We start from the raw sequence: 22,653 nt of genomic DNA, 5'->3' as shown, positions 1-22,653 counted from the left end.
TATTCGCCCATATCTGCGTGGCTCTCTTCGGATAGGTGGTGGAAAGCCGATGGTTATGTAAACCCGGCTTCAGAAGACATCGTCAAAATCCTCCCTTCGGTTTGTTGTGAGAATCAGAATTCCCTGAAAGTATTCAATCGTCCGCAGGAACACTGCCCACGCATCAATATCAGAATTTGTCTTTACCAGGAGGAGAGAGAGAGGGTATCATGAGCCCTACCGGCCACTATTGCATTTCTGCTGATCTCTTCTATGCTCCGCTTTGCCATAAATACATCCGCTTCATCCAAGAGCACAATGCCATTCCATTTGGTAGTGATTATAAATGCAGCCGATTTCCCTGTTTAACTTCCTTACAACAGTACTTAGCTCATCATCTGACATCTGATACAGAGGGTTTTCGACATTCAGCAAGGCTTTGTAAGATGCCGTTAGTTGAGATGGGAGATATGTCAAGAAGGAATATGCCTTTGCTGGGACCTCTAGGACAAAGACATACCGGTAGTGAGCGTCTTCCCTAGGCCTGGTTCTCTGTATACGTTATTTCAGTGAGCTGTCTCGACTCGAAATGCTAACCAACACGCACCCATGGAGCAGAAAGTCAATCCTTGTCCCTTTTCTGCGGATGATCGTCAAACATCGTCAAACATAGCCATATTTTTCCCATGATGGGCTTTAGATAAAGAGTTAACGAGCTTTTTCTTTCCTTCTGGCAGCCAGATGTAGTTCAAGATTGGTCGTTCCATTCCACCGGAAACATCTTATCTAGTGCTGCCCACGTCGACTTTCTCTGTTCAAGGATATAAGCTGGAACCCGAACCAGACACAGCAGACGAATATCAGGACATCCGTATTTTTTAAGTAGCGCCGTCTTTAAAAGCTCATCTGGACCCAATTCCGTCTCGTCTCTCTTTTCCGAGCTCGATTCCGAATTCAAACTAGTTCCTCCCGTGCCCCTCTTTCGTTGGAATTGGATTTCAGGGGTTTCAGTCTCTTTTTCCTTTGAGAGCCCAGCATGGAGTAATGACGGACGTATTTCTTTCTTCTCTAAATAAGATGAGAAGTTCTAGGACGATATGGCCATCGATCTATCGGAAGAGAGTTGGTTAGTTTCCGGACATTGGACAAGCAATACCTCGTGTGTTGGTCTAGCCACTGGATCATCGCTCTGCCAGCGCGGACTGCTGTAGGACATATGAGCAGAGCCTTGAACATTCTCCCCAAGGATGTCTATGAGTGTCTTCCCCCTTTTAAAACCCAATGTCTCAAGTTTATTCCGTTGGGGCCAAAAGGCTATTGGAACAACGGGCAGATCAGATATCTCACGAGATTCGGGGAAGGTGGGAAATGATATCCAATCTCCTCCAGGCCTAGCTTCGTACCATCGAAGCCGAAACGCAGTCCTGATAATGGCACAGAATTCCATAGTGCCGTCTAAGCACCCCCAATCCAAGCATTGTTCTCTGTCAGCTAAAGAGTACTACGAAAATACGCTTCGTTAAATGCGTCTCCCTCTCGAAGGCTGCCACTATGCTAAGTAGACTAGTTCCCTAGAAAGATAGTAACTACCGCTAATAGCAACATTTACTCGCTATTCCTACAGCACAGCTATTGAAAGCGCGGAGGACTGGATGAAAAACTGGGTTTTCGAGGAGAAAGGCATTCTTGTCAGCTGAGAGCTCTGCGTCTGGTCTATGATGGCAATGTGTGGCGCACTGGTGTTTGGGGGTATCACAATCAGAGTCACGGTCCGCGATTAAGTCCCCGTCGTTGACCCTTGCAATATCACAACGTACTACTGGGTGTTTGCTGCATTTGTTCTACTGGTCGCTAAGAGCATCAGAGTGGGCGAATGGCCCTGGAGAGACTTTCTCTACTGTCGCGTCTTCTGCCGTAGTGTCTCGGAGCTCCATTATGATTAGGGTGGAAGAACAGCTCATACCAGCCAAGGTCTTCCAAGAAGAGCAGTACACATTTCTCAAGACACGTGGGTCTTATAATTGTTTACTCAGCTGGTGATCAGACGATGGGTTTTCCATCTACGTCCCAATGACCCTGCAAACCATGCTATTTAGTGGGCTCGTTATGATTCAGGTTCGATCACTTGGAGAAAATGGCGTAATTTGTCTAGATGGGCAGGAATGGTCAGAATATACATATAGCTCCCAATTAAACCCCCTACCTGAAGAGAGCAAGTATATTATCAGTAATCAAATACCCGGCGTCGACTCCCAAGGGGCCGGGTTGCAGAGAACAGTTCTTAATCTGTATGAGATGGTATGGGCCTATATAATCGGGATCTGTATTGGAAACGGAATTTTTATGTGATGGTCACTCTTTCATGAGACTTTGTATCCAAACCAAGCAAAGCTCCATGGTTGTTAGGGCAATCTTGGGTTTCCGAAAAATATTGCTGTCTGAAGAATAGGAAAAGAATCGCATTTATATCCAAGTTGACTGTTGCAACAGTCATTTAATTATCCAATAAACCGATGACAACGGTCCAGACTTTCCAATCCGTTCATGAATTCAATATGCAGCAGATCTCAGTAGGGTGCTTTAATAGAAACACAAATACTCTTGAGTATGGAGTGCAAGCCTGGCAAATTCATGATTCTGTATGGGGAAAGAGGTAGAGGGAGGGGAGGGCAGACGGTTATCTTATTACTAGAAGGTCATCTATATATTTTGAGGAATTCAAGAGCCTGGCCATCTGCACTTTTCTAAACTATCAAAACATGTATGGGGAAACCTGTAATCGAATCACAAACATCGAGTCACTGGGCATGAAAACTGGTATCTAGAAAGAGTCGTCACAATGCACATCCAGCTGCTAATCAAACCCGCATATAATCAACTCCCTCCAAAACGGTCATGGCCCCCCACTGAGGGAGCGGATAACCGATAGACAATATCAAGGGAAGTTTTGTTTAAAAAAAAAGAAAAAATATCCATGGTGATGCAAGTCAAATAAAATCGCGGAGACACGTTAAATAGGGAGGGGGTATAAATGAATCGGTCTAGTTTGGCGCTTCGGCGACCTTCAATGCTTTCTTCTCGTCCAAAATAATCGGCTTGCGCATGACGGCATCCTGGCTGGTCATTCTCCGTCTCAAAGCACGCTCGACTTTCGCTCCGAGGGCTAATTTACTGAGATTTTCGGATTTCTCCGCACTGGGCACGAACCGCTGCTGGTTTAGGCGCTTGTTCTCCAGGCGGTCCAGGCCTTCGCCCAGCTCTCTAATTTCGTTTAGTCGGCTTTCGCTGGTCATGCTGCTTGAGATGGTACGATCGCTGATCGTGGAGAAGCGTTGAGAGTTCCGCTGAGAACTGAGCTGTTAGATTGGGACAAATCAGCCTCGTGCGCTTCATGGAGGGAGAGAAGGGGGGGAGTTTTGGAATTCACGGGTGCAAAAAAGAATCAAGGGGCGTCAAAAGCATACCGATGGTGCCATGATAGGTCGCTGGGACTCGAGAGACTGTCTCCTTGCCATTCTTGGAAGCATATGAATGGGGTATCTGGTTGTTTAATGTTTGAATTTGGGGCGCGATAAGGAACTGTGGAAACGAGTGCGGGTTGCAATGGTGTTGATCAGCCCGAGTCGAAATTCGGCCTCTTTCTTGATACGTTAGCCAACGATCTGGGTGGAATGCCGACAACTCATCGCCACGGAATAAAAGTCAGGAGCAGCAGCAGGGAATAGCGGACCGGGTGGGGAGGATCGCGGGCAAGGTACTCCGTAGCCGCTGAGGAATCGGGTTCATCCATACCTCTAGGAAAGATGCTCTGGATCTGCACAAAATGTGTAATCGACGAATTATCTGGGATCACTGCAGGAGACCGAAAGCATAAGGCACATATAGGGACAATGGAGGGACAGGAGAAGGGATTCAAGGAGCAGCCTGGTCCAGGACTTTTTGCAGGATGGCGAAAGTCCGGGCTGCGTTTCGCGCCCGCTGTTCTCGTAAGATTGTATGTTCAGGACCGTAATGGAGGTGGTTTTCTTGTGTATGACACAGCAGGGATATCCATACAAACTCGGGTGAATCCCCTGAGGGGGTGGAAATGATTGGACCATCGGCAAAGGGTTCCACAATAAAAACAAACTTGTCACATGGGAGATCGTGACAGGCAGTATGTACAGTAAGTTACAAGACAGACAGACAGATAACGAGGTTGCTCGCTGATGCACCTCGCCTCCGTCTTCCCTGCGCAGTTACATGGAGGCCGATACTTTTTGCTTTTTCCTCCTCCTTCCCGTGTGGTCAACCGGTTGAGCGGGCTTAAAAACAAGGGTACTCGATATTTGCGAAGTTCAAGTTTGATTCGCCATCTGAAGCGATGATCAGCCCATGCGAAGGGTCAAACGGGGAAGCACCCCCTTTTTTTTATTAGAAATGTGGCTGATTGGATGTCACCTCTCGTCCTCCCTCTGGAGACATCCTCAACCACGTGTGCTGCCGCTACCCTGGTCTCCATGTTCCGCCAGCCCAGTTCGGCGTTCGCGTGAAGGTTGAACGACCAATCTTTGCCATCCAGGTCATGAGTTTTAGCAGTGGACAAGCGGGCATCCAACTATCATATTCCAGACTAGCAAGCTACCTCTGCGCCGGGAGGGGCAATCATATCTTAACCATGGAATCCATACGAAGCCAGAGATGCAAAGCGCCGTGTAACCACATTCACTGTTCCCGGTCCATCTGATCGGTTCAGAATGACAATGACCTCCGGATTTCTCCCGTGTAACTCCCATTGCTCAGAAATTGGTCCGTGGCAAGCAGGCTCTCTGACAATTTTGACCTATCGCAAATCGGGAGGAATTGCGGTCCTGGACCCTGGAATCTGCAGGATGCATAATTAAACTGCGGGATGTAGCCTGTCAATGCGCGGAACTCCGAGTCTTGAGTACCGGCATCCACAGGGCCTAATTTGGAGGAGGGCGATCACTTTTCTGGTTGCGATGAGGATGATGTCGACCAGAACCAGGTAATCTGTCCAACAGGAAACGGATTTACAAAGCAACGGCAATTCGATTCGTTTCATCCGATGGTAAACAATGCTCATGCTTTTGTGTTTGCTGGCTCTGGACGGGTGGCTGTGGGTAAGTACAATCTTATCTTATCAATCAAGTGCTCTTCGCCATCCCACCTTTCGCCATCAAAAGCCCGCATCCTCACATTCAACCCGGAAGCCCACATTTTATCGACTAGCACTCAAATAAGTATACACGGACTTTTGACTTCAAATAGTCCGAGAACTGCGTTATCCTTCCTTCTACGATTAAAGAGAAAATTCTCCCTTTGCTGCAATGCCGAAGCCGAAAACCCTGCTCAAGGATACAAAGTCTAAGAAAAAAGCAAAGCAATTAGTAAGGTTTACCCGGCAAACACAATATCATTTGGTCGATATGGCTATTTTATAGCCTCTTCCATCGCGTATTCTAACAAGTATAAACAGGAGCCCGAGACGGCAGATGAATACCTTGCTGGTGAGTTCCGCTCGCAGGTTCAACAATGTCCATAAGCTGTGACGCAATGCATTAAACTTGGAGTGGCTCTAGAGGGCGTCGAGTTCGAAGAAGCTGGTGAAAAATGGCGCGCTGGGGACGCAGTGAAATCCATGCGATTCTTCATGCGGGCAATAGATACTTATGATACGGGTTTAAGAAAGTACCCGAACTCCTTTGATCTCGCCTATAACAAGTATGTTTCCATTCAACGCCTTCCGTTTTTTCCAACGCGCATCACTTTTGCGCATACTAATCGACAGCATCAGGGCTCGGGTACAATATGACATCACTCAGCATCCCAAGCTCGCTTCTCAGCTACCTGCACCTATGGCTGAAATTCTCCAGATTGCGCTAAAGTCCCATAGGGAGGCGCTGAGCAAAGACCAAGACAACGCAGATATCCTCTTCAACACAGCCCAAGTATTAACAAGCCTAGCGGAGGTGATTGGTGAGGGGAAGCATCCTTCGGGTCACAAAGCCCAAGAAGCTATCAAATATCTTCAAGAAGCGCTCGAGTTGTTCCAAAGATGTCTTGCGATCCAAGAGTTGCGCTTTACTGAGTACCAAGAGCAAGTAAACGCAATGGAGTCTAACATATCCGAACAGCCTGAGACTGAGCAATTACCACCTCCGGAGTCGTCCTTGCCCGCGTCCACACCGGTAGAACAGTGGGCAGTTGTGGTCGAGCCAGTCACTAAGAACACCCTAGTCGACACTGCTATAGCGCAACTCGAGACATTGGCGACTCTCTGTGGATTGCTCATATACGATTCCAGTACCAGCCTGGCCTGGATCGAGGAGTATTCGTCCGATCTTCTCAGAGAGAAGATCAACGCGTATGCAGAGGGAACGGATCGAAAGAAGGACATCGCGTTGGCGCGTGCCAGGTTTATTGCAGCATTTACGGAGCTAGTGTATCGGAATGGGCAAATCGATCTTGAAACATATAAAAATGAGCTCAATAGCGCCTATACCGATGGACTCGACGTTTCGGGTGATCCGGCTGGTCTATGTAGCCAGGCAGAAGCACTGGTGGCTTTCAACTCTGCCATGGCAGATACATTCAGCCCCGATAGTCCCGAAGAATTAAAGATTGCGTTGGATCTGCGATGGAAATCTCTCTCTTCGGCTCTGGACTTCTTGACCGCCGCCTCCAAGCTGCCCAGTGCTGGCGAGAACCTTCCCAAAATACACGTCGCACGGGGTGATGTAGAAATGTATCGGCTACGTTTGGGAAAAGCTCCGTGGAACTATGGGCCAGCAAGCGCAAATAGTGCACTACTACTAAAAAACGCGGAAACATACTACCGGGGAGGGGCGGCCATAGCTAGGCGAGATGGATGGACAGCGGAGGAGAGAGAAGGGACGTTCAAAGAGGCATTAGCAAAGGTGCTTTCTGGGGATCCTAGCCAGATGGAATCGTTGTTAACGAGTGACAAAGAGGGGTTAACTCAAGTCGCGGAGGACATGGCTGAGGATGGCTTGATCACCAACAATGACCTGGAGAAGATATTACATGACATGGCACCGGACGAGATCGTTTTCTAATGACACTAGGAATGACTAATTAATGGTGTCCTATACGGTTCGAAGGAAGAACCAAACCTCTCACCAGCTACCCATGCTTAACTTTAAACCGGGGACCTGCACCATTTGCTAGCTAGATGGCTGTTCGTGTAGCCAGTATCTATGGAATGGCAAAACCAGCGCACACCGCTGATGATTGTAAATAGATGCAGAGCATGAAATGTTGCCTCAAAAGCCGTGATTCTTTATATCCCGCCAATAATATCACAGCCTTTTGCGCTTCACAGACAGCCAGAGCAGGTACTTTACCAGAGCCTCCCCTGGGTCGATGCAAATTTACTTTAATGGTTTGTATTGTTGCTTAGGTCTTAATGGGCAAGGTGGTTGGATTTGATGACGTTACAGCGGATAATGGCAGCTGGGCATATGGATGATTCTAGCGACCGTTGCGTTCCCCCCGCTTGGACTTCAGGTGATTCTTGGTCCCATTCTCCCTAACAGTCACCAAAATTCTCACTTTATGAGTTTGCTGTCAGTATAAAAGCGCTCATGGACAACCTGTCTGCGTTCATGTAGAGTCCTCTACAGCAACATGGACAACGACGTGTGGCTAAGTTCGCAGAGTGTAGTCCAACTGTGCTGGAACCTGGACTCGAGCCCAAACAGGGGCTGAAGTTGGGGAATAGCCAGCAAAGATGCTAACCTGTTTTCCGTGAAATGTGCGACGCTAAAACCGGACATTGTGCGGTAAGGGGTAGCGCTCAGATTCATGCAAGACTCCATTAATGGTTTGGCAATCTTTAAGCTGGATAAGAACTATTTCTATCGTGGTGTTGCCAATCTATCCAGTACAGAGTTGAATTGGAAACTTTGAGATGCATATGATTGTGATGAATGAAGGAATCATGTAGAAGGATAAACGCAAATGAATCACCTTAAGCCATTTAGCGGTATGGAGAATTTAAAGGTAGAACAAGGGCGAAGCGCACATGACAATGGGGCAGAAGATGCGGTGGGCGGGGGATCGGAGTTGCGGAGTTAAGGAACGTGTGCGGAGTAAAATAGAAACTTCAATTGAGATTTAATGTCCCCATCGGAATCACTTGACACCAGCTGCTTGAACTCCGGCCAAAATATGCAAGGCCTTCTTTCACAGTTGCCTGGTTTGTACTCATCCAAAATATACTTAACAGGCCATTGCCCATTATAAACGTTCATGGCCGCTAACTCTCATGTTGTTAATGGGAAAGTCAGCCTGTGAATCATTTTACAGCACAGCATGTCCCACACAGTTCGGAGCAGAAGAGAGAAAGACGAGTCTGTGGCACAATCCACTCCATCCGGCGGAAACCCGGAAGTCGGTGTATCACATCCATGCAGGAACACTGGGCCGAATGCATTTGCGCGCTCTGACAGATGTTGCAAATAACTTAGGCATTACAGCTGCCATGGCTGAAACATTATTGTGACCTACAGAAGTGTTACCATGACTATCCAGTGAAAGGTCGAGTGCTCTGAAACTATAGATCTTAATATAGAGTTAGCATAAGGTAGAGTCCTAGTAGGCTTAAGCGAAGTTGCAAAGAAGGGCTCGGTAAAGGTATACAGCTGAACCAAATTTTAAGTGTCAATGGAGGCATTTTACTTACTTGGAAATAATTCAGGTATTGTTTCAGGGTCTAATATGTGACGAATTGGTCAAATTTTTCTCGGGTTTGAATTCTCTCTGTTGGGTAACGGAAACGCAATGTTTTGCTAGGCGTGTATACCGTAGTATGGTCGTCGATATTCCCGCACAATATGCTCGGCTATGCAGCATTGGTTCGTAGTGCAAACCTTCACGCAATATTCCATGCCAGTTATATAGCGAGCTACCGTGCCACGTGAAAACTGTAGGATATTGAGGATTTTGTTTCAACTGATAATCGCTCTCTTGAACTTCCTTTCGTCGCATCGGGACCGCGGGGTGACTTGGCGGAGATGTGCATCAATCATGTTGAATCGATCTGACTTCTTCATCCATGCGTTCGGCTTCTTTCCTTAGACTGCTATCTGGATCGAATTCCTGTATTGCCTTCACGGCGCCGCCAACATCTGTGACAACTCCCTCCAGACTCTCGAGTAATTGACGTATCTCTTGTCTTTGGCTCTGTATCCTCTCGGCCAATTGTATATTCTGCTGTTGAGTCTCTTCCATTTTCGAATCGAGAGTCTCCTTCGCCTCTCTGAGGTAAGGGGCAAGGTGTGCCTGATATAATTCATTCGCGCCAAGGGTGTGCGGGCTGTCGTCGAATCCAAATGGGGTCAACTCAAGATAAATGGAAGCAAAAGGATAATGACTCCAACGTACGAGACACTACTTCCCCCCTCTCCTTTTTCCTTCCTTTTTCTCGCTTCCCGGATTAATCTATCCAACTCGTTTAACCCTTTGACCACCTCTCTTTCCCGTATCACGTCATCGAACTCTGCTCTCGCGCTCTCCTCCAACTTCGCATTCAGTTGTCTCCATACTGACTCGAGACTGTGCGGGACATGTTTCGCCGGTGTGGGAAAACAAGACGCAAAATTAGAATAGGAATTTGCTCGAATGGTATGGAGTAATGCTTGGTTAAAGATCTGTTGGAGCCGAGCCGCACGAGGGCCTGGGGTGAGAGGCACAGGGGCCGGAGGCGGAGGGGACGGCGAGCCCTCCTGTGCACTATTTTGAGTCTGCCGATTGTCGGCTGGAGGGGTCGTCGAAGACATTCCGTTGATGAGCAAGTTGAAGAGTTTGCGATTCACAACGGCGGGGGAAACATCCAGCGCGAGACACCTGCATCAACGCGTCATCACGTGGTTTGAACATTCGCGTCGTCTTGGCACTGAATACAGCTGGCCAGTGACTCAGCCAGCGGTTTAACGCACGGAGTACTATTGTCGGTGTGTGCTTGACGATGAAAATGAGTGGACATATGCCCGCAGTTTTCAAGGGTTAATAGGCATTACTACCGTTGAGATAGATCGAAATCATCAAAAATCAGGAATCTACGAGTAACAGGTGTAAAAAAAAAAAAAAAAAGAAAAAAGGAAAAAAAGAAAAGAAAAGAAAAGAGACAACGGTACCCAGCTCAAAACACCTCGCTATAAAAAGGAAAACCAATATCCCACCCGGTCGCGAAGATTTTTCCTAGTAGCCTTGTGAAACAATCCCTTGAGCGCCATATCCGGCAGTCATATGTTGCTGTTGCTGATGAATCGCAGCTTGATGATGAGCTTCCTGCGCCTGCATCTGATTTAACTCGTGAAACCAGGGATGGCGTAACGCTTCGGCAGCACTGATCCGCATCTCAGGCCGTAATTGAAGCATCCGACTAAGGAGATCTAAACCAAGCTGATCGATCTGAGGGAGGATCAGTCGTAAATCTTGAGTTGCGTAGACGTGGAGATTAGGTTTATACTCCGGGAACTGGGATATACCCGGCCACGAGCGTTCGGAGGGTGTTCCCATAAGACGAAAAATTTTCTGCAGCTGATCTTCATTCGTAGTGCCTGGGAAGAGCGGACGGCCCGTGTACATCTCAGCCATGATACATCCAGCAGACCAAATATCAATGCTGGTGTTATATGTCCTGCTTCCAAGTAGCACATCGGGCGCTCGATACCAAAGAGTGACGACTTCATTGGAGAAAGTATTCACCGGAATACCGAATGCTCTCGCTAAGCCAAAGTCTGCAAGCTTGAGCTTTCCTTTGTTGTTGATGAGAAGGTTTTGAGGCTTTAAATCCCGGTGAAGGACGCGATTTTCGTGGCAAAATGCGATGCCGCGGAGGAGTTGCTGCATAAAGGATACGATAGTGAGGTAATCCAGCTGCCCGCGATCGCCTCGCTGGTCCATGTATTTCTTCAAATCCCGGTCCATATATTCGAAAACGAGCATCAATTTACTTTCGGTATGGATCACATCATATAACGAGACGATATTCTCATGTTTGAGCTCTTTCATGAGCGAAATCTCCCTTATCGCGGTTGACGGTGTGCCTTCCTCTGAATCTAGATGTATTTCTTTTAATGCAACCATTTCGCCGGTCTGGCGATTGCGCCCTTTGAATACCTAATCGGGAGGTTTAGCTTTGCCGAATCGCTATCGGAGGAGGGATCCGAGGTAAGACATACAGTCGCATATGTACCTTCACCTAGCTAGAACCTAAGTCAGCTGAACATCCTATAACTATGTAAGGCGAGGGGAATATGATAAAACATACCTTCTCGAGCTGTTGAAACGAGCTCGGCTGCTGGCGCTTATCCATTTTGCCTGACTTGTACCTCTGTATCGGGACCGTGGGCTGCGCGGTTTAATAACAAAAATAGGTGGGAGCAAGTCACAGTTTAATATCCAAATAAGAGGCCAGGTTACGAGAGCAGGATTGGGAATTTGCGGGAGCGACACTGATAGATCGACGGTTGTCCATGCCAGCCTTTATGTAGTTATTTCCGCTGGACGATAATCTGTTGCGCCCCCGCCAACTTCCTGGGTCAAAGCTAAAAGCGGAACTTGTGCCCAGCCGCTCTTAGCGCCGGTGGCTATTTTTGTCTGAAGAAAAAAGGCCATCCGTATCAACCAATCCCTAACCCATCCCTCGTTAGCGTTGAAACAATTGCAAAACAATCCTATTCCTTCGTTGACTACGGAGTACAGAGGAAGGACGAGGGAACTATGCCGTCTTGGCCCCGTCTTGGTCTACTGCGTATGTGTGCGATCATACAATATTTTGTCCCATAGCAATACATACAAGTATCGGTGAGTTGACCGCTCCTACTTGACGTAAACGAAAGCCCTCGACTCTCCATGCATGCTCAGCGAAAGCCAAGTTGTTCGAGTCTTGAAACCACCTCAGGTAGGACAAGTTCCGTCTTTTCGCTACATCGCAAACGTGCCATTGGCCAGAAATGCTCGTTGCCCTCCTTAAATAAACTGGCTTCGTTGCGGACACCTCCCACATTCAGGATGCCAATCGACATTCCTCGATTTTGCGCTCTTTCGACAAGCCGCCAGGCGGAGAAGGTTGCCAAGCTGCTTCCCATGACGAGGAGTTTGCCCGCCTCGTCAATTGCTTCTTCAGCGGCCGTCTTGGTGGCTTCATCGACGGATTCTCCAAACATGACAACAGCAGGCTTGAGGATTCCGGCCCTGGACCGTGGTGACCAGGCCCCGTCAGGTTCCGCCTCTACTATTGCTTTGGTTTTCCCATCCTGCAGATACGGAGGTGTCAGCAGGCACCTGGGGCACGGTGGATAGCGAAAATCCGAGTAATGGGCACCGGGAATTTCTACGTCGCCGTCTGGATTCACTCGCAGCCCCTTTTGGCGTTGTTCCTCTGACACATCAGTCTTCAAAGCTCCGCTTTCCATAACGCGAGCTAAAAATTCCGACCAAGCAGGATTAAGGCGCAGAAGAGATTCTTGGAAGCTTTCTCTTGACATCATATGGCGGCAATTGACACAAACGATAGATCGTAGATATCCGTGAAGCTCTAGGACAGGGAGGTCTGGGTGGGCAACATTATGAAACGAGTCCACGTTTTGCGTAATCACTGAACTGATGTAACCTTTGCGCCCAAGCTCTGCGATGCAGAAGTGTGTGGAATTCGGGCCAGAGTCGCGCAATGTGGGATATCCAACAAAACTGCGAGCCCAGTATCGCTTTCTCGCTTCGTGTATGGTCACAAACTCGTGAAAATAGATCGGACGGTACGATGCGTTTCGTCTGTAAGTCCCATTTTCGCCACGGTAATCCGAGAGCCCAGAGGCAACGGATATGCCCGCACCAGTGAGAAGTACCGTCTGGGCATTCAACCCGACATCGGTACCTCTCAGGAGGGGCGACGGTGGAGCGGAGAGGAAAGCTGTTATCGCATCGATCGCACCTGATAGAGTGTTCGCTGAGGACGGGAATATAATGGGCGGTGAGAAGGGCGCAGTGAAGGGAATTCTCAACCGCCTGGTCATGAGCAAGACATGATCAAACTAACTCGGGATATTTTGGTGCCTCCGTGGGACGAATTGGGCAAATTTTTGGCTTTGACACGACTGTCTGGGCCGGATGTTCCGAGATCTAGCAATCTTCAGGAACTGAGGCTGCGGTTCTAGATTTTAACTGGAAACGTTTCATCGGCCTCAAAACATCAGTGCATTGCCCCCAGTGAGCTAGGATCCGGTCTTGGCGGAGCGTCGCGAATCCTTGAGCTTCCGTTAGTAAGAAAAGGCGGGTTGTGTGGTTCGATTCGGATGGCTCGCACCGACCAAGATTTCTCCAGGGTTTGTCGGTAAACTAGTGCAGAGAGATCGTAGATCAACAAAGGCAGCGAGCGAGACGGTGAATAGGGCTTGTTGAAGCAAGCGAGAAGAAAAGCTGCTCGCTCCAAGAGCCCATGGATCCCGGTGAATTTCTGCGGCACTGAAACCAGGCCTTTGCCAGCTTGGCTTGCGTCAAAAAAGGTTCCTGGAGCTTGGTGAGTAAGAAGGAGAGCTTGGCCGTTGCAGCTTCGACAGTACCTTGGATATAATTGTCGCGGAGTGCAGTGTAAGCTGGCCAGACGTATAACTAAACCATCCCGGCTCGAAGGAAATAAGGCAGTTCGAAAACAAATCACCAAACATCCTCCACGGTCCAGCTTGTGCTGGGCCGTCGCTTTACGGGGTGATGCCGCTGACACAGCTGAGCACGCGTGCCAGAAGCGGAACCGTCAGACTCAGCCTTTTGATCTGCCGACGCCCACACGAGCGAACCGTCCCACCAACCAACGAGATCGCGGAACGACGCTGCAGCTCGATCCAGCAACGTGTCTTCCAGACATCAGCCAAAGATATTTCCTCCCAACCCTTTCGTGCTCATGCGTATGGGCAAAAACCAGCGACACTCCTCTCGCACCCCTTGATCTCCACCGACAGACCCTCTCGCCCCTTTCTCCTCGCGCCCCTCGTGGCCATGTCGAGCCACCAAGTCCGAAACCATGGCAGCCATGGGCATCACCACCACCACCACCACCATCACCATGATACCACCTACCTTGTCTCCAAGAACAGGAGCGATCCCGGCGTCCGCATAACGCGAATTGGGCTCCTGGCCAATCTCGCCATGGCTATCGGAAAAGGTGTCGGAGGTTATATGTTCCATTCACAAGCGCTGGTTGCCGACGCGTATCATTCTCTCACAGACCTTGTGTCGGACTTTATGACTTTGGCAACGGTAACCTGGTCGCTCAAACCGCCGTCATCGAAATTTCCCACCGGATACGGGAAGGTGGAAACCTTGGGAGCACTGGGTGTGAGCAGCTTGCTCCTCTGCGGAGGCTTCTTCATGGGCCTAAATGCAGCTGAAGTCTTGCTTGTTCAAGCTTTTCCAGATATTGCAGACATGGCTGCCCACTGGGGGCTTCTTGGTCATGGTCATTCTCACGGACACAGTCACAGCCATGGGCCTGCAATTGGGCCTAATATCAATGCTGCTTGGCTAGCCGCAGGATCTATTGTGATTAAAGAATGGTTGTACCATGCGAGTGAGTCGATCTTAAAACTAGAACTGAACGCCGAGCCTGAGAGTTTTACTGATGTGGCTGTTTTTCTTTTGTTTCCTAGCTATGAAAATTGCCATTCAACGCAAGTCGTCCGTGCTTGCATCCAATGCCATTCACCACCGTGTTGACTCCCTCACAAGCATTGTTGCACTGTTGACCATTGGCGGAGCACATGTCTTCACAGATGCATCCTGGCTCGACCCCGTCGGAGGACTTTTAATTTCATTGATGGTCATCAGGGCGGGATGGGGAAACTCAAAGACATCATTGTTGGAGCTGGCAGACGTGGGCGTAGACGAAGATATGATCGATTCCGTCAGAAAGTCAGCCATGAAAGCATTGGCTACCGCGTCGAGCGGTTCTGAAGTGGAGATTCGTGACATTCAGGGTATCAAATCGGGTCCGAACTACCTCATGGATATAGAGATGGCAGTTCCAGAAACCTGGTCGGTCGGCCATACACGACACATTGAGGAGTTGGTCCGACAGCGAGTCGGTGCGCGCGTTAAGAGCGTCAAACGGTTGAAGATACGCTTTACGCCAAATAACCAGAAAGAAGTCACCTTTGCGGAAGAGTTCATAGCGCCGGATATCAGTCCTCGAAGTAGCCCTGAGCCAGAGATAGAGCACAGCGGCGCCGAAACAGCCATCAATTCTAATCCAAAGTTACAACAAAATGGTATTCGAAAACGTGGGTGAGCTCGTGATACAGGTTTCAAATCGATCTTGTGGACCCTCTTGTGCTATATGCGCAAAATGTATTATCCTGACCTCCCCTATGAGGCCGTTTGATTTACGGCTTCGGGCATGCTTCAGGAGGAGATGATACATTCAGGGGTGCCTCTATTCCGAACTCCTGCCGTGAAGCAAAGTACGTACATACAAGCAGCTACTCTAAAAGAGGGGGGTTGGGGGCTTTTTCTGTGGCGCGCTTTTGTGGCGCGCTTTGGTAGCTTGATCTTGAAATGCCACATTTCCAGCGTTTTTTTCGAGGTTGGCGACTGGATTTTTTGTATGTCCTCGGATAGATTTCGAATATACCCATTCAACTATTACTATGGTCATATTATATAGTAAATCGTATGCAGCCTGGCCGGCAAAGACCATCACACCCCGGCGCCTGGCATCTTATCCTGGAGGGCTATTCTCGCTACCCGAGAAGTTTGGGGGGCACATTCCGGCTCTGGGTCGGTCCTGCTGAGGATTATCACGATCCTGAATCTGGCTGGGCCCCTCCTTGCAGCCACGCGAAGGGGTTCAAAAATTCCCTGAGCGGTCAATCACATGGTCTTGCGTTGGCTCAGCTAGTTTCAATTTAGTTACGTAGTTACGGAAAACAGCACATGGCTTGTTAGTTCGTGCCCAAGTCCATCTGACATCATCGCAGCCCCTCAGCATGCCTGCGAACAGAACTGGATTTGCTGATCGCATGGGACATTCACATCACCGAAAACGCGAAGTTGGAGGCTACTGAGTACCACTGGGGAAAGAATTTATAGAGATGTCTATGAGCGTTTAAACATCCATTCAATTATTTGACTTATATGTGCCTGGTTTGTTTGAGACAACCTTCTGTCCTCCTAAGCTTGATCACTGCTATCCATGCAACAAAAATGGCTTCGCAAGGCCCTCTGTACATAGGCTTCGATCTCTCGACGCAGCAATTGAAGGGTCTCGTTGTGGCCTCGGACCTCAAGGTCGTCCATATTGCGAAATTCGATTTCGATGTCGATTCGAAAGGGTTCGATGTAAAGAAAGGAGTCCTTACCAATGAAGCCGAACACGAGGTGTTCGCGCCCGTGACTATGTGGCTGCAAGCGTTGGATCATGTCCTGCAACAATTAAAAGACCAAGGCCTAGATTTTAGTCTGGTGAAGGGCGTTAGCGGGGCAGGGCAGCAGCACGGCAGTGTCTATTGGAATAGCAACGCGGAGACGACGTTAAATGGCCTAGATGGCGGGAAAACGTTGGAGGAGCAGCTTGGAGCGGCGCTATCCTACCCTTACAGTCCCAATTGGCAGGATGCGAGCACGCAAAAGGAATGCGATGAGTTTGATGCGTTTCTTGGGAGTAAAGAGAAACTAGCCCAGGTCACTGGGAGCAAAGCCCATCATGTAGGTCCCCAAAAAAACAACAAAACAAAAGGAAAGGATATATATACACGACATTCTGCACAGCTCTGACGGACAACCATAGAGATTTACGGGCCCCCAAATCTTAAGATTCCAGCGGAAACATCCCAAAGAGTATCAGGAAACATCGCGCATATCACTTGTCTCGTCGTTCCTAGCTTCGGTACTTCTAGGTCGGATCGCGCCTTTTGACATCTCTGATGTCTGCGGAATGAACTTATGGGACATGCAGAGAAATGCTTGGAATGACGACTTGATTAAATTCTGTGCCGGAAAGTATGGCGTAGATGAGCTGAAGAAGAAACTGGGCGACGTGCCGCATGATGGCGGCTTACATCTCGGAAAGATTCACAAGTACTTTGTCGAACGCTACGCATTTCATCCCGACTGCACTGTATTACTCTCCACTGGGGATAATCCCTCAACAATTCTCGCACTTCCATTGAGGCCCTTGGATGCCATAGTATCTTTGGGAACTTCAACTACATTTCTCATGTCGACTCCAGAGTACAGGCCAGATCCTTCAACCCATTTTTTCAACCACCCAACCACGCCTGGCCTCTATATGTTCATGCTTTGCTATAAGAACGGAGGACTTGCTCGTGAGCAAGTCAGGGACGCAATAAATGATAAACTAGGAGCTGGACATTCTTCAAATTCATGGGAACATTTCGACCGAATCGTGTTAGAGACACCTGTCACTGGACAAGAAAATGATTCCGATCCGATGAAAATGGGACTCTACTTCCCCAGACCTGAAATTGTGCCAAACCTTCGCAATGGTGAATGGCATTTCAATTATAAACCCGAAGACCACAGCCTCCAGGAAAATTCCGACGGCTGGAATCGCCCATTTGACGACGCCCGTGCGATAGTAGAAAGTCAAATGCTCTCACTCCGACTACGTTCTAGGGATCTTGTTCACAGTCCCAAAGAAGGTGTTCCGGCGCAGCCTCGTCGGGTATACCTGGTAGGCGGAGGCTCCCGTAACCATGCTATTGCCAAGGTTGCCGGAGAAGTCCTAGGGGGAGTGGAAGGGGTATATAGATTGGACGTTGGGGAGAATGCGTGTGCATTGGGAGCCGCGTACAAAGCCGTTTGGGCAGTTGAGAGGTCACCAGGCCAAACATTTGAGGACCTGATCGCACAGAGATGGAGAGAAGAGGAATTCATTGAAAGGATTGCCGATGGATACAAGCCGACTACTTTTGATAAACACGGAAAAGCTGTGGAAGGCTTTGAGATGATGGAGAAGCAAGTGCTGAAGCAAGAGTCTCAAAGAACTAGTTAATTTCCAGAAACCTGATGTGTCACTGTGGACCAGATTAGTCCGGGATAAGAAATAGCCCATGTTCTGTAGACGAAGGGCTCTGTATAGAGCCTAATTCTCCCATAGACCGGAGCCCTAAAATAGAAGACGTTATGGGATCTGGAAGAAGCTTGGGTGGTTGAAGCTTAATTAGATTGGGGCTTTGGAGGGCTCGTGACCAGCAGAACGTTGTGTGCCCAGTTGCCCAAATGACGGGAAATGTGCGGTGATGAGCAGTTCAGCCGAATAGGCACCGAACGACGATCTCTCTCATAATATTCTCTCGAAAATTTGGTTACCTGAATAGAAAAAAAAAGTATAACTGATCAATCAATCTGACTGAGCATCTTGTCCCTCTGTGAAAAAAGTCCTAGTTTTCAGCCCGCAATGCCACTGTCTTGACTAAGTGACATGATCCTCACCATTAGCAGCGACTGTCTACCGCAACATAACTCTCCTGGCTGAAGCTGCATAAAGTACGTCACAAGTATACCGCCCATCCCTCCAGCGAGCCGAAGGAGGAGCTTGTGCCGTGCCAGAGCTGGGGGAAGATGGAGGAACAGGTATTTTTTTTTTTTCTTTTTTTCTTTTGCTTCCACCGTCGATAGCGTAGCGCTCTGCCCCGCTGTAGCATTTTTTTGGACCCCGCGACGAGCTCAGAGTAGCTGACACGGATTTCATATCTGACCAGGTAGCAAATGCTATTGAGATCGCGGGAAACCCGTCCTCTGACCAGACCATCAAAGCCCAAGCGTTCGACTATCTCAATCAGCTCCGAGCAGACCCCTCCGGCTGGCAGGTCTGTCTGTCACTCTTTACGAAAACCCCGAGACGTTCGGATGTAGTTCGCCATGTTGCTTTGGAAATCATTAACAGCGCTACCCAGACCGGGCTGGTTGACATCCAAGGCCTCAGCTTTATCAAGGACAATCTCTTGACATACCTGCAGCAGATGTACGGGCCCGACGGCGCGGCGCAATCGGATCCTTCGAATATCCAGAACAAAATTGCCCAGACAATAACGTACCTATTTTCTGCCCTTTATGCAACCGAATGGAATACTTTCTTCGATGACATTCTACGCTTAACGTATAATGGACCGGATAGTGGTGTGCGGGATAATACCCTGGGTATTATATTTTACCTCCGTGTTATCAACTCGATCCATGACGAGATTGGAGATGTGCTTGTGTCACGCTCTCGCGCTGAGCAGGATAGGGCCAACATTTTGAAGGATCTTATTCGCGAAAGAGATGTTCAGAAGCTTGTTACATCCTGGCAGGATATTCTCTCGCAATGGCAGGAGAGAAACGACTTAATTGCTGAAATGTGCCTTAGAGCAATCGGGAGCTGGGTGAGCTGGATTAATATTTCCTTGGTAGTCAACCAAACGATGCTCGACCTTTTATTCCGTCAGCTCGCCAGGGTTAAGGATGTTGATCTTCATCAAGGGGGAGAAAAGGTTCGGGATGCTGCCATTGACGTGTTTACAGAGATTGTGGGTAAGAAAATGAAGCCCGCTGACAAAATTGACATGATTGTCTACTTGAATCTTGAGAGCATCGTAGCTCAACTTACTGCGAGTCCTCCGTTGCACGAACACCGATTTACCTCTAAATACGATACCGATCTCGCCGAGACCGTAACTAAGCTGGTGAACATTACGACAGTTGATATCGTGAAAGCTCTTGATAGTGAGGATGCCGACAATGCTACGAAGGAAAAGGCTGAGGCCCTGCTGCAGGCGTTCTTACCTCACATCCTACGTTATTTCTCAGACGAGTATGATGAGATATGTTCCACTGCCATTCCTTGTGTAAACGAACTCCTATCATATCTCCGAAAGGTGGCGAAGAGGAATCCTGCCATTATTCCCCAACAGAGCGCTATGTTATTGCCAATCTTGAAGGCTATTATTCAGAAGATGCGCTACGACGAGACCTCGTCGTGGGGAACTGAAGATGATCAGATGGATGAAATGGAATTCCAGGATTTACGGAAGCGGTTAAATGTTCTCCAGCAGATCATTGCATCTACCAATGAGCAACTCTATATGGATGCTGTGAGTGAAGTCGTAAGAGCAACATTCCACAATGTGCGGCAGTCCGGAGGTCAGATAGATTGGCGCGATCTTGATCTTGCTTTACACGAAATGTTCCTCTTCGGCGAACTTGCTGTCCGATGCGGAGGATTATATACCAAGAATAAACCTAATAACCCGGCTTCTGAACGGCTAATCGAGATGATGCTCATGATGGTCGAATCCGATATAAGGTCGTTCCGTCATCCAGCGACACAGTTGCAATTTATGGAAATATGTGTCAGATATAGCTCATTCTTCGAACATCACGCCCGATTTATACCCGGAGTTTTGGAGGGGTTTCTTCAACTGGCTCATCATCAAATGACAAAAGTGAAAGTCAGATCTTGGTATTTGTTCCATCGTCTTGTCAAGCATCTGAGAAACTATATCGGAAATGTTGCCCAGACCGTTATTGCAGCATTGGGCGACCTTCTCACTATCAATGCGGAGGTACCTGTGGAAGGACCTGACGGTGATGATATGTCCTCAGAAGACCACGAAGGATCGGCTGATGCATTATTCAATAACCAGCTTTATCTTTTTGAGGCAATCGGCACAATTTGCTCCACTTCCTCTGTCCCGTTGGACAAACAAGTGGTCTATGCTCAGTCTATCATGAACCCTATATTCATTGATATGGAGAGAAACTTAGGGGCCGCAAAATCGCATGATGAGCGAGCATTATTACAAATTCACCACGATATCATGGCTTTAGGCACTCTTGCAAAGGGCTTCTCTGACTGGATACCAGGGACATCCAGTCCGGCTGTGCCACCCGCGCCAGAGATCTCGGAAGCATTTGGACAAGTGGCCGAAGCAACCCTGGTAGCCCTTGAATCCTTAAAGTTTTCCTTCAGTATTAGAACAGCAGCTCGAGCAGCATTCTCCAGGCTAATTGGTGTCCGCGGATCACACAACCTACCTCAATTGCCACGATGGATTGATGGATTACTTACGCAGACTTCATCGAAAGATGAGATGGCCCTGTTTTTGCGTCTTCTGGACCAAGTGATTTTCGGATTTAAAACTGAGATATATGGAATTCTGGATACCCTCCTCACCCCCTTCCTTCAGCGTGTTTTCGCGGGAATCTCTGAGCCAACAACGGGAACGGACGATGAAATTCAGCTTGCTGAGTTGAAACGGGAATATCTCAACTTTTTATTGATGATCCTCAATAATGATCTAGGGACAGTGATCATCAGTACCGGTAAGTGTCTATTATTATACCGGCCCTGGGTCATGACTGGAAGCACTGACGGCTTGTTTTAGCAAATCAACCTATTTTCGAGACCGTTATCACCACCATCGAGCATTTCGCCAAAGATGTTGATGATTTTCCTACGGCTAAAATGGCTTTCCTCGTACTATCTCGAATGTCTAATCTCTGGGGTGGACCAGACGTTGTGCAGCCCTCGAACCCTGCGAATGGCACAACCCCATCACAATCTGCTCTTCCGGGATTCACACAATTCATGATTACGCGCTTCTCTCCACTCTGTTGGGCGTTGCCCATGAATCCCTCTTTCAATCCAAAGGACGCACAGGCGAAGCAAGTTCTTGGAGAGGCAGCGGCTCTTCAAAAAATAATCTACCTTAAAACAGGCCCAGAATACGTTCGGTGGCTGAGAGAAACAGAGCTACCCGGGATGGGAATGGGGCCTGATCTTGTTAATGAATATGTCGGATCTTTAGAAATGCTAGATATAAAGGGCTTTCGTCAATTTTTTCAGGTATTCACTCTTCCCTCCCATATTTGAAGATGCGGCGAAACCGTGGGTTCCGACACTGACTCGATATATCTTTTATTTCCATAGGCATTTATACAACGTTTTAGCGCATGATACCAGCGGGTTCTAAAAAAGAGAACAAAAATTTTTTGTATTTCTTTTGCAGACGCACATCTACCATTGATTCTACGCCCCATCCACATTGCTCCTCCTAACCCCACGATCGTCCTCCCGATCTGCCTTTTTTTGACTCTTTCCCTTCCTACCCTCAGGTTCTAAGCTATCTCGCCGTCCTCCATCCCCCATACGATTCCTTAACCCTCTCTTTCTTCGACGTCCGTGGTACTGCAATCGGTGAATCCACGCTATGCTTAAGCTCGCAAGCAAAGCCCATCTATATTCTATCCCTAGGTCTGATTGCTCTGATCGGCTGGTTAGGGTTAGTCCTTGCTAAAGGGATAAACCCCCTCAGCTGTCGATAGGGTGGATGTTCGAGGTAGGACCCTTCATGGCTGGATAGGGATGATTACACTCTTCATGCCGATTCTGGGTATCCTGCTGATAACAGGGAGCGCGATAAGCTGTGAGATGATAAAACTAGTTGAATGATAGTTAAGGAAGTCTGCGGCACATTTGATATTTTCCCATTGTGAGATGTGATGAGGTGCAAAGCTGTGAATAGAGAAGTGACGCAATTTACGTATTACATTAAAAAAAATATAAAAAATTTCAGCTTTTTGGAAGCTTTCAAAATATTTAAAAACATAAATTACTTGGATATTTAATCTATACTGATTGTCACTGAATGA

General features: G+C 48.2%; 8 protein-coding genes across 8 annotated transcripts; 4 read left to right on the top strand and 4 right to left on the bottom strand.

Moving 5' to 3' along the window:
- Positions 1-3,020: 3,020 nt before the first annotated feature.
- On the bottom strand, positions 3,021-3,506 carry D8B26_008094 (uncharacterized protein; the record flags this gene model as incomplete). Its single annotated transcript, XM_003071522.2, has 2 exons — positions 3,021-3,335; positions 3,444-3,506. The coding sequence occupies 2 exons, from the start codon at positions 3,504-3,506 to the stop codon at positions 3,021-3,023; spliced, it is 378 nt and encodes a 125-aa protein (XP_003071568.2).
- A 2,331-nt stretch (positions 3,507-5,837) lies between these two features.
- On the top strand, positions 5,838-7,058 carry D8B26_008093 (uncharacterized protein; the record flags this gene model as incomplete). The annotated part of the gene is made up of 1 exon (XM_003071523.2): positions 5,838-7,058. One exon carries the CDS (start codon positions 5,838-5,840, stop codon positions 7,056-7,058), a length of 1,221 nt encoding a protein of 406 aa, XP_003071569.2.
- Positions 7,059-8,710: 1,652 nt separating this feature from the next.
- D8B26_008092 (uncharacterized protein) lies at positions 8,711-9,782 on the bottom strand (the record flags this gene model as incomplete). Its single annotated transcript, XM_066125751.1, has 2 exons — positions 8,711-9,319; positions 9,388-9,782. 2 exons carry the CDS (start codon positions 9,780-9,782, stop codon positions 9,025-9,027), a joined length of 690 nt encoding a protein of 229 aa, XP_065981835.1. The 3' UTR covers positions 8,711-9,024.
- Positions 9,783-10,000: 218 nt separating this feature from the next.
- On the bottom strand, positions 10,001-11,215 carry PHO85 (negative regulator of the PHO system). The gene is made up of 2 exons (XM_003071524.2): positions 11,190-11,215; positions 10,001-11,127 (listed from the first exon to the last, which is right to left on the bottom strand). The coding sequence occupies exon 2, from the start codon at positions 11,092-11,094 to the stop codon at positions 10,204-10,206; it is 891 nt and encodes a 296-aa protein (XP_003071570.2). The 5' UTR covers positions 11,095-11,127; positions 11,190-11,215; the 3' UTR covers positions 10,001-10,203.
- Positions 11,216-11,732: 517 nt separating this feature from the next.
- D8B26_008090 (uncharacterized protein) lies at positions 11,733-13,085 on the bottom strand. Its single transcript, XM_003071525.2, has one exon. The coding sequence runs from the start codon at positions 13,020-13,022 to the stop codon at positions 11,871-11,873; it is 1,152 nt and encodes a 383-aa protein (XP_003071571.1). The 5' UTR covers positions 13,023-13,085; the 3' UTR covers positions 11,733-11,870.
- Positions 13,086-13,377: 292 nt separating this feature from the next.
- On the top strand, positions 13,378-15,640 carry D8B26_008089 (uncharacterized protein). Its single transcript, XM_003071526.2, has 2 exons — positions 13,378-14,572; positions 14,652-15,640. The coding sequence occupies exons 1-2, from the start codon at positions 13,717-13,719 to the stop codon at positions 15,287-15,289; spliced, it is 1,494 nt and encodes a 497-aa protein (XP_003071572.2). The 5' UTR covers positions 13,378-13,716; the 3' UTR covers positions 15,290-15,640.
- A 563-nt stretch (positions 15,641-16,203) lies between these two features.
- D8B26_008088 (uncharacterized protein) lies at positions 16,204-18,043 on the top strand (the record flags this gene model as incomplete). The annotated part of the gene is made up of 2 exons (XM_003071527.2): positions 16,204-16,704; positions 16,787-18,043. The coding sequence occupies 2 exons, from the start codon at positions 16,204-16,206 to the stop codon at positions 18,011-18,013; spliced, it is 1,728 nt and encodes a 575-aa protein (XP_003071573.2). The 3' UTR covers positions 18,014-18,043.
- Positions 18,044-18,254: 211 nt separating this feature from the next.
- On the top strand, positions 18,255-22,252 carry LOS1 (pre-tRNA nuclear export protein). The gene is made up of 4 exons (XM_003071528.2): positions 18,255-18,594; positions 18,723-21,324; positions 21,387-21,847; positions 21,932-22,252. The coding sequence occupies exons 1-4, from the start codon at positions 18,583-18,585 to the stop codon at positions 21,956-21,958; spliced, it is 3,102 nt and encodes a 1,033-aa protein (XP_003071574.1). The 5' UTR covers positions 18,255-18,582; the 3' UTR covers positions 21,959-22,252.
- The last annotated feature ends 401 nt before the right edge of the window (positions 22,253-22,653 follow it).

The sequence above is a fragment of the Coccidioides posadasii genome, chromosome 5 (assembly GCF_018416015.2).
Source record: "Coccidioides posadasii str. Silveira chromosome 5, complete sequence".
NCBI classification, from domain to species: Eukaryota; Fungi; Ascomycota; class Eurotiomycetes; order Onygenales; family Onygenaceae; genus Coccidioides; species Coccidioides posadasii.
The sequence above is the reverse complement of the archived record's forward strand: the minus strand, read 5'-3'. Positions and strand labels throughout refer to the sequence as shown.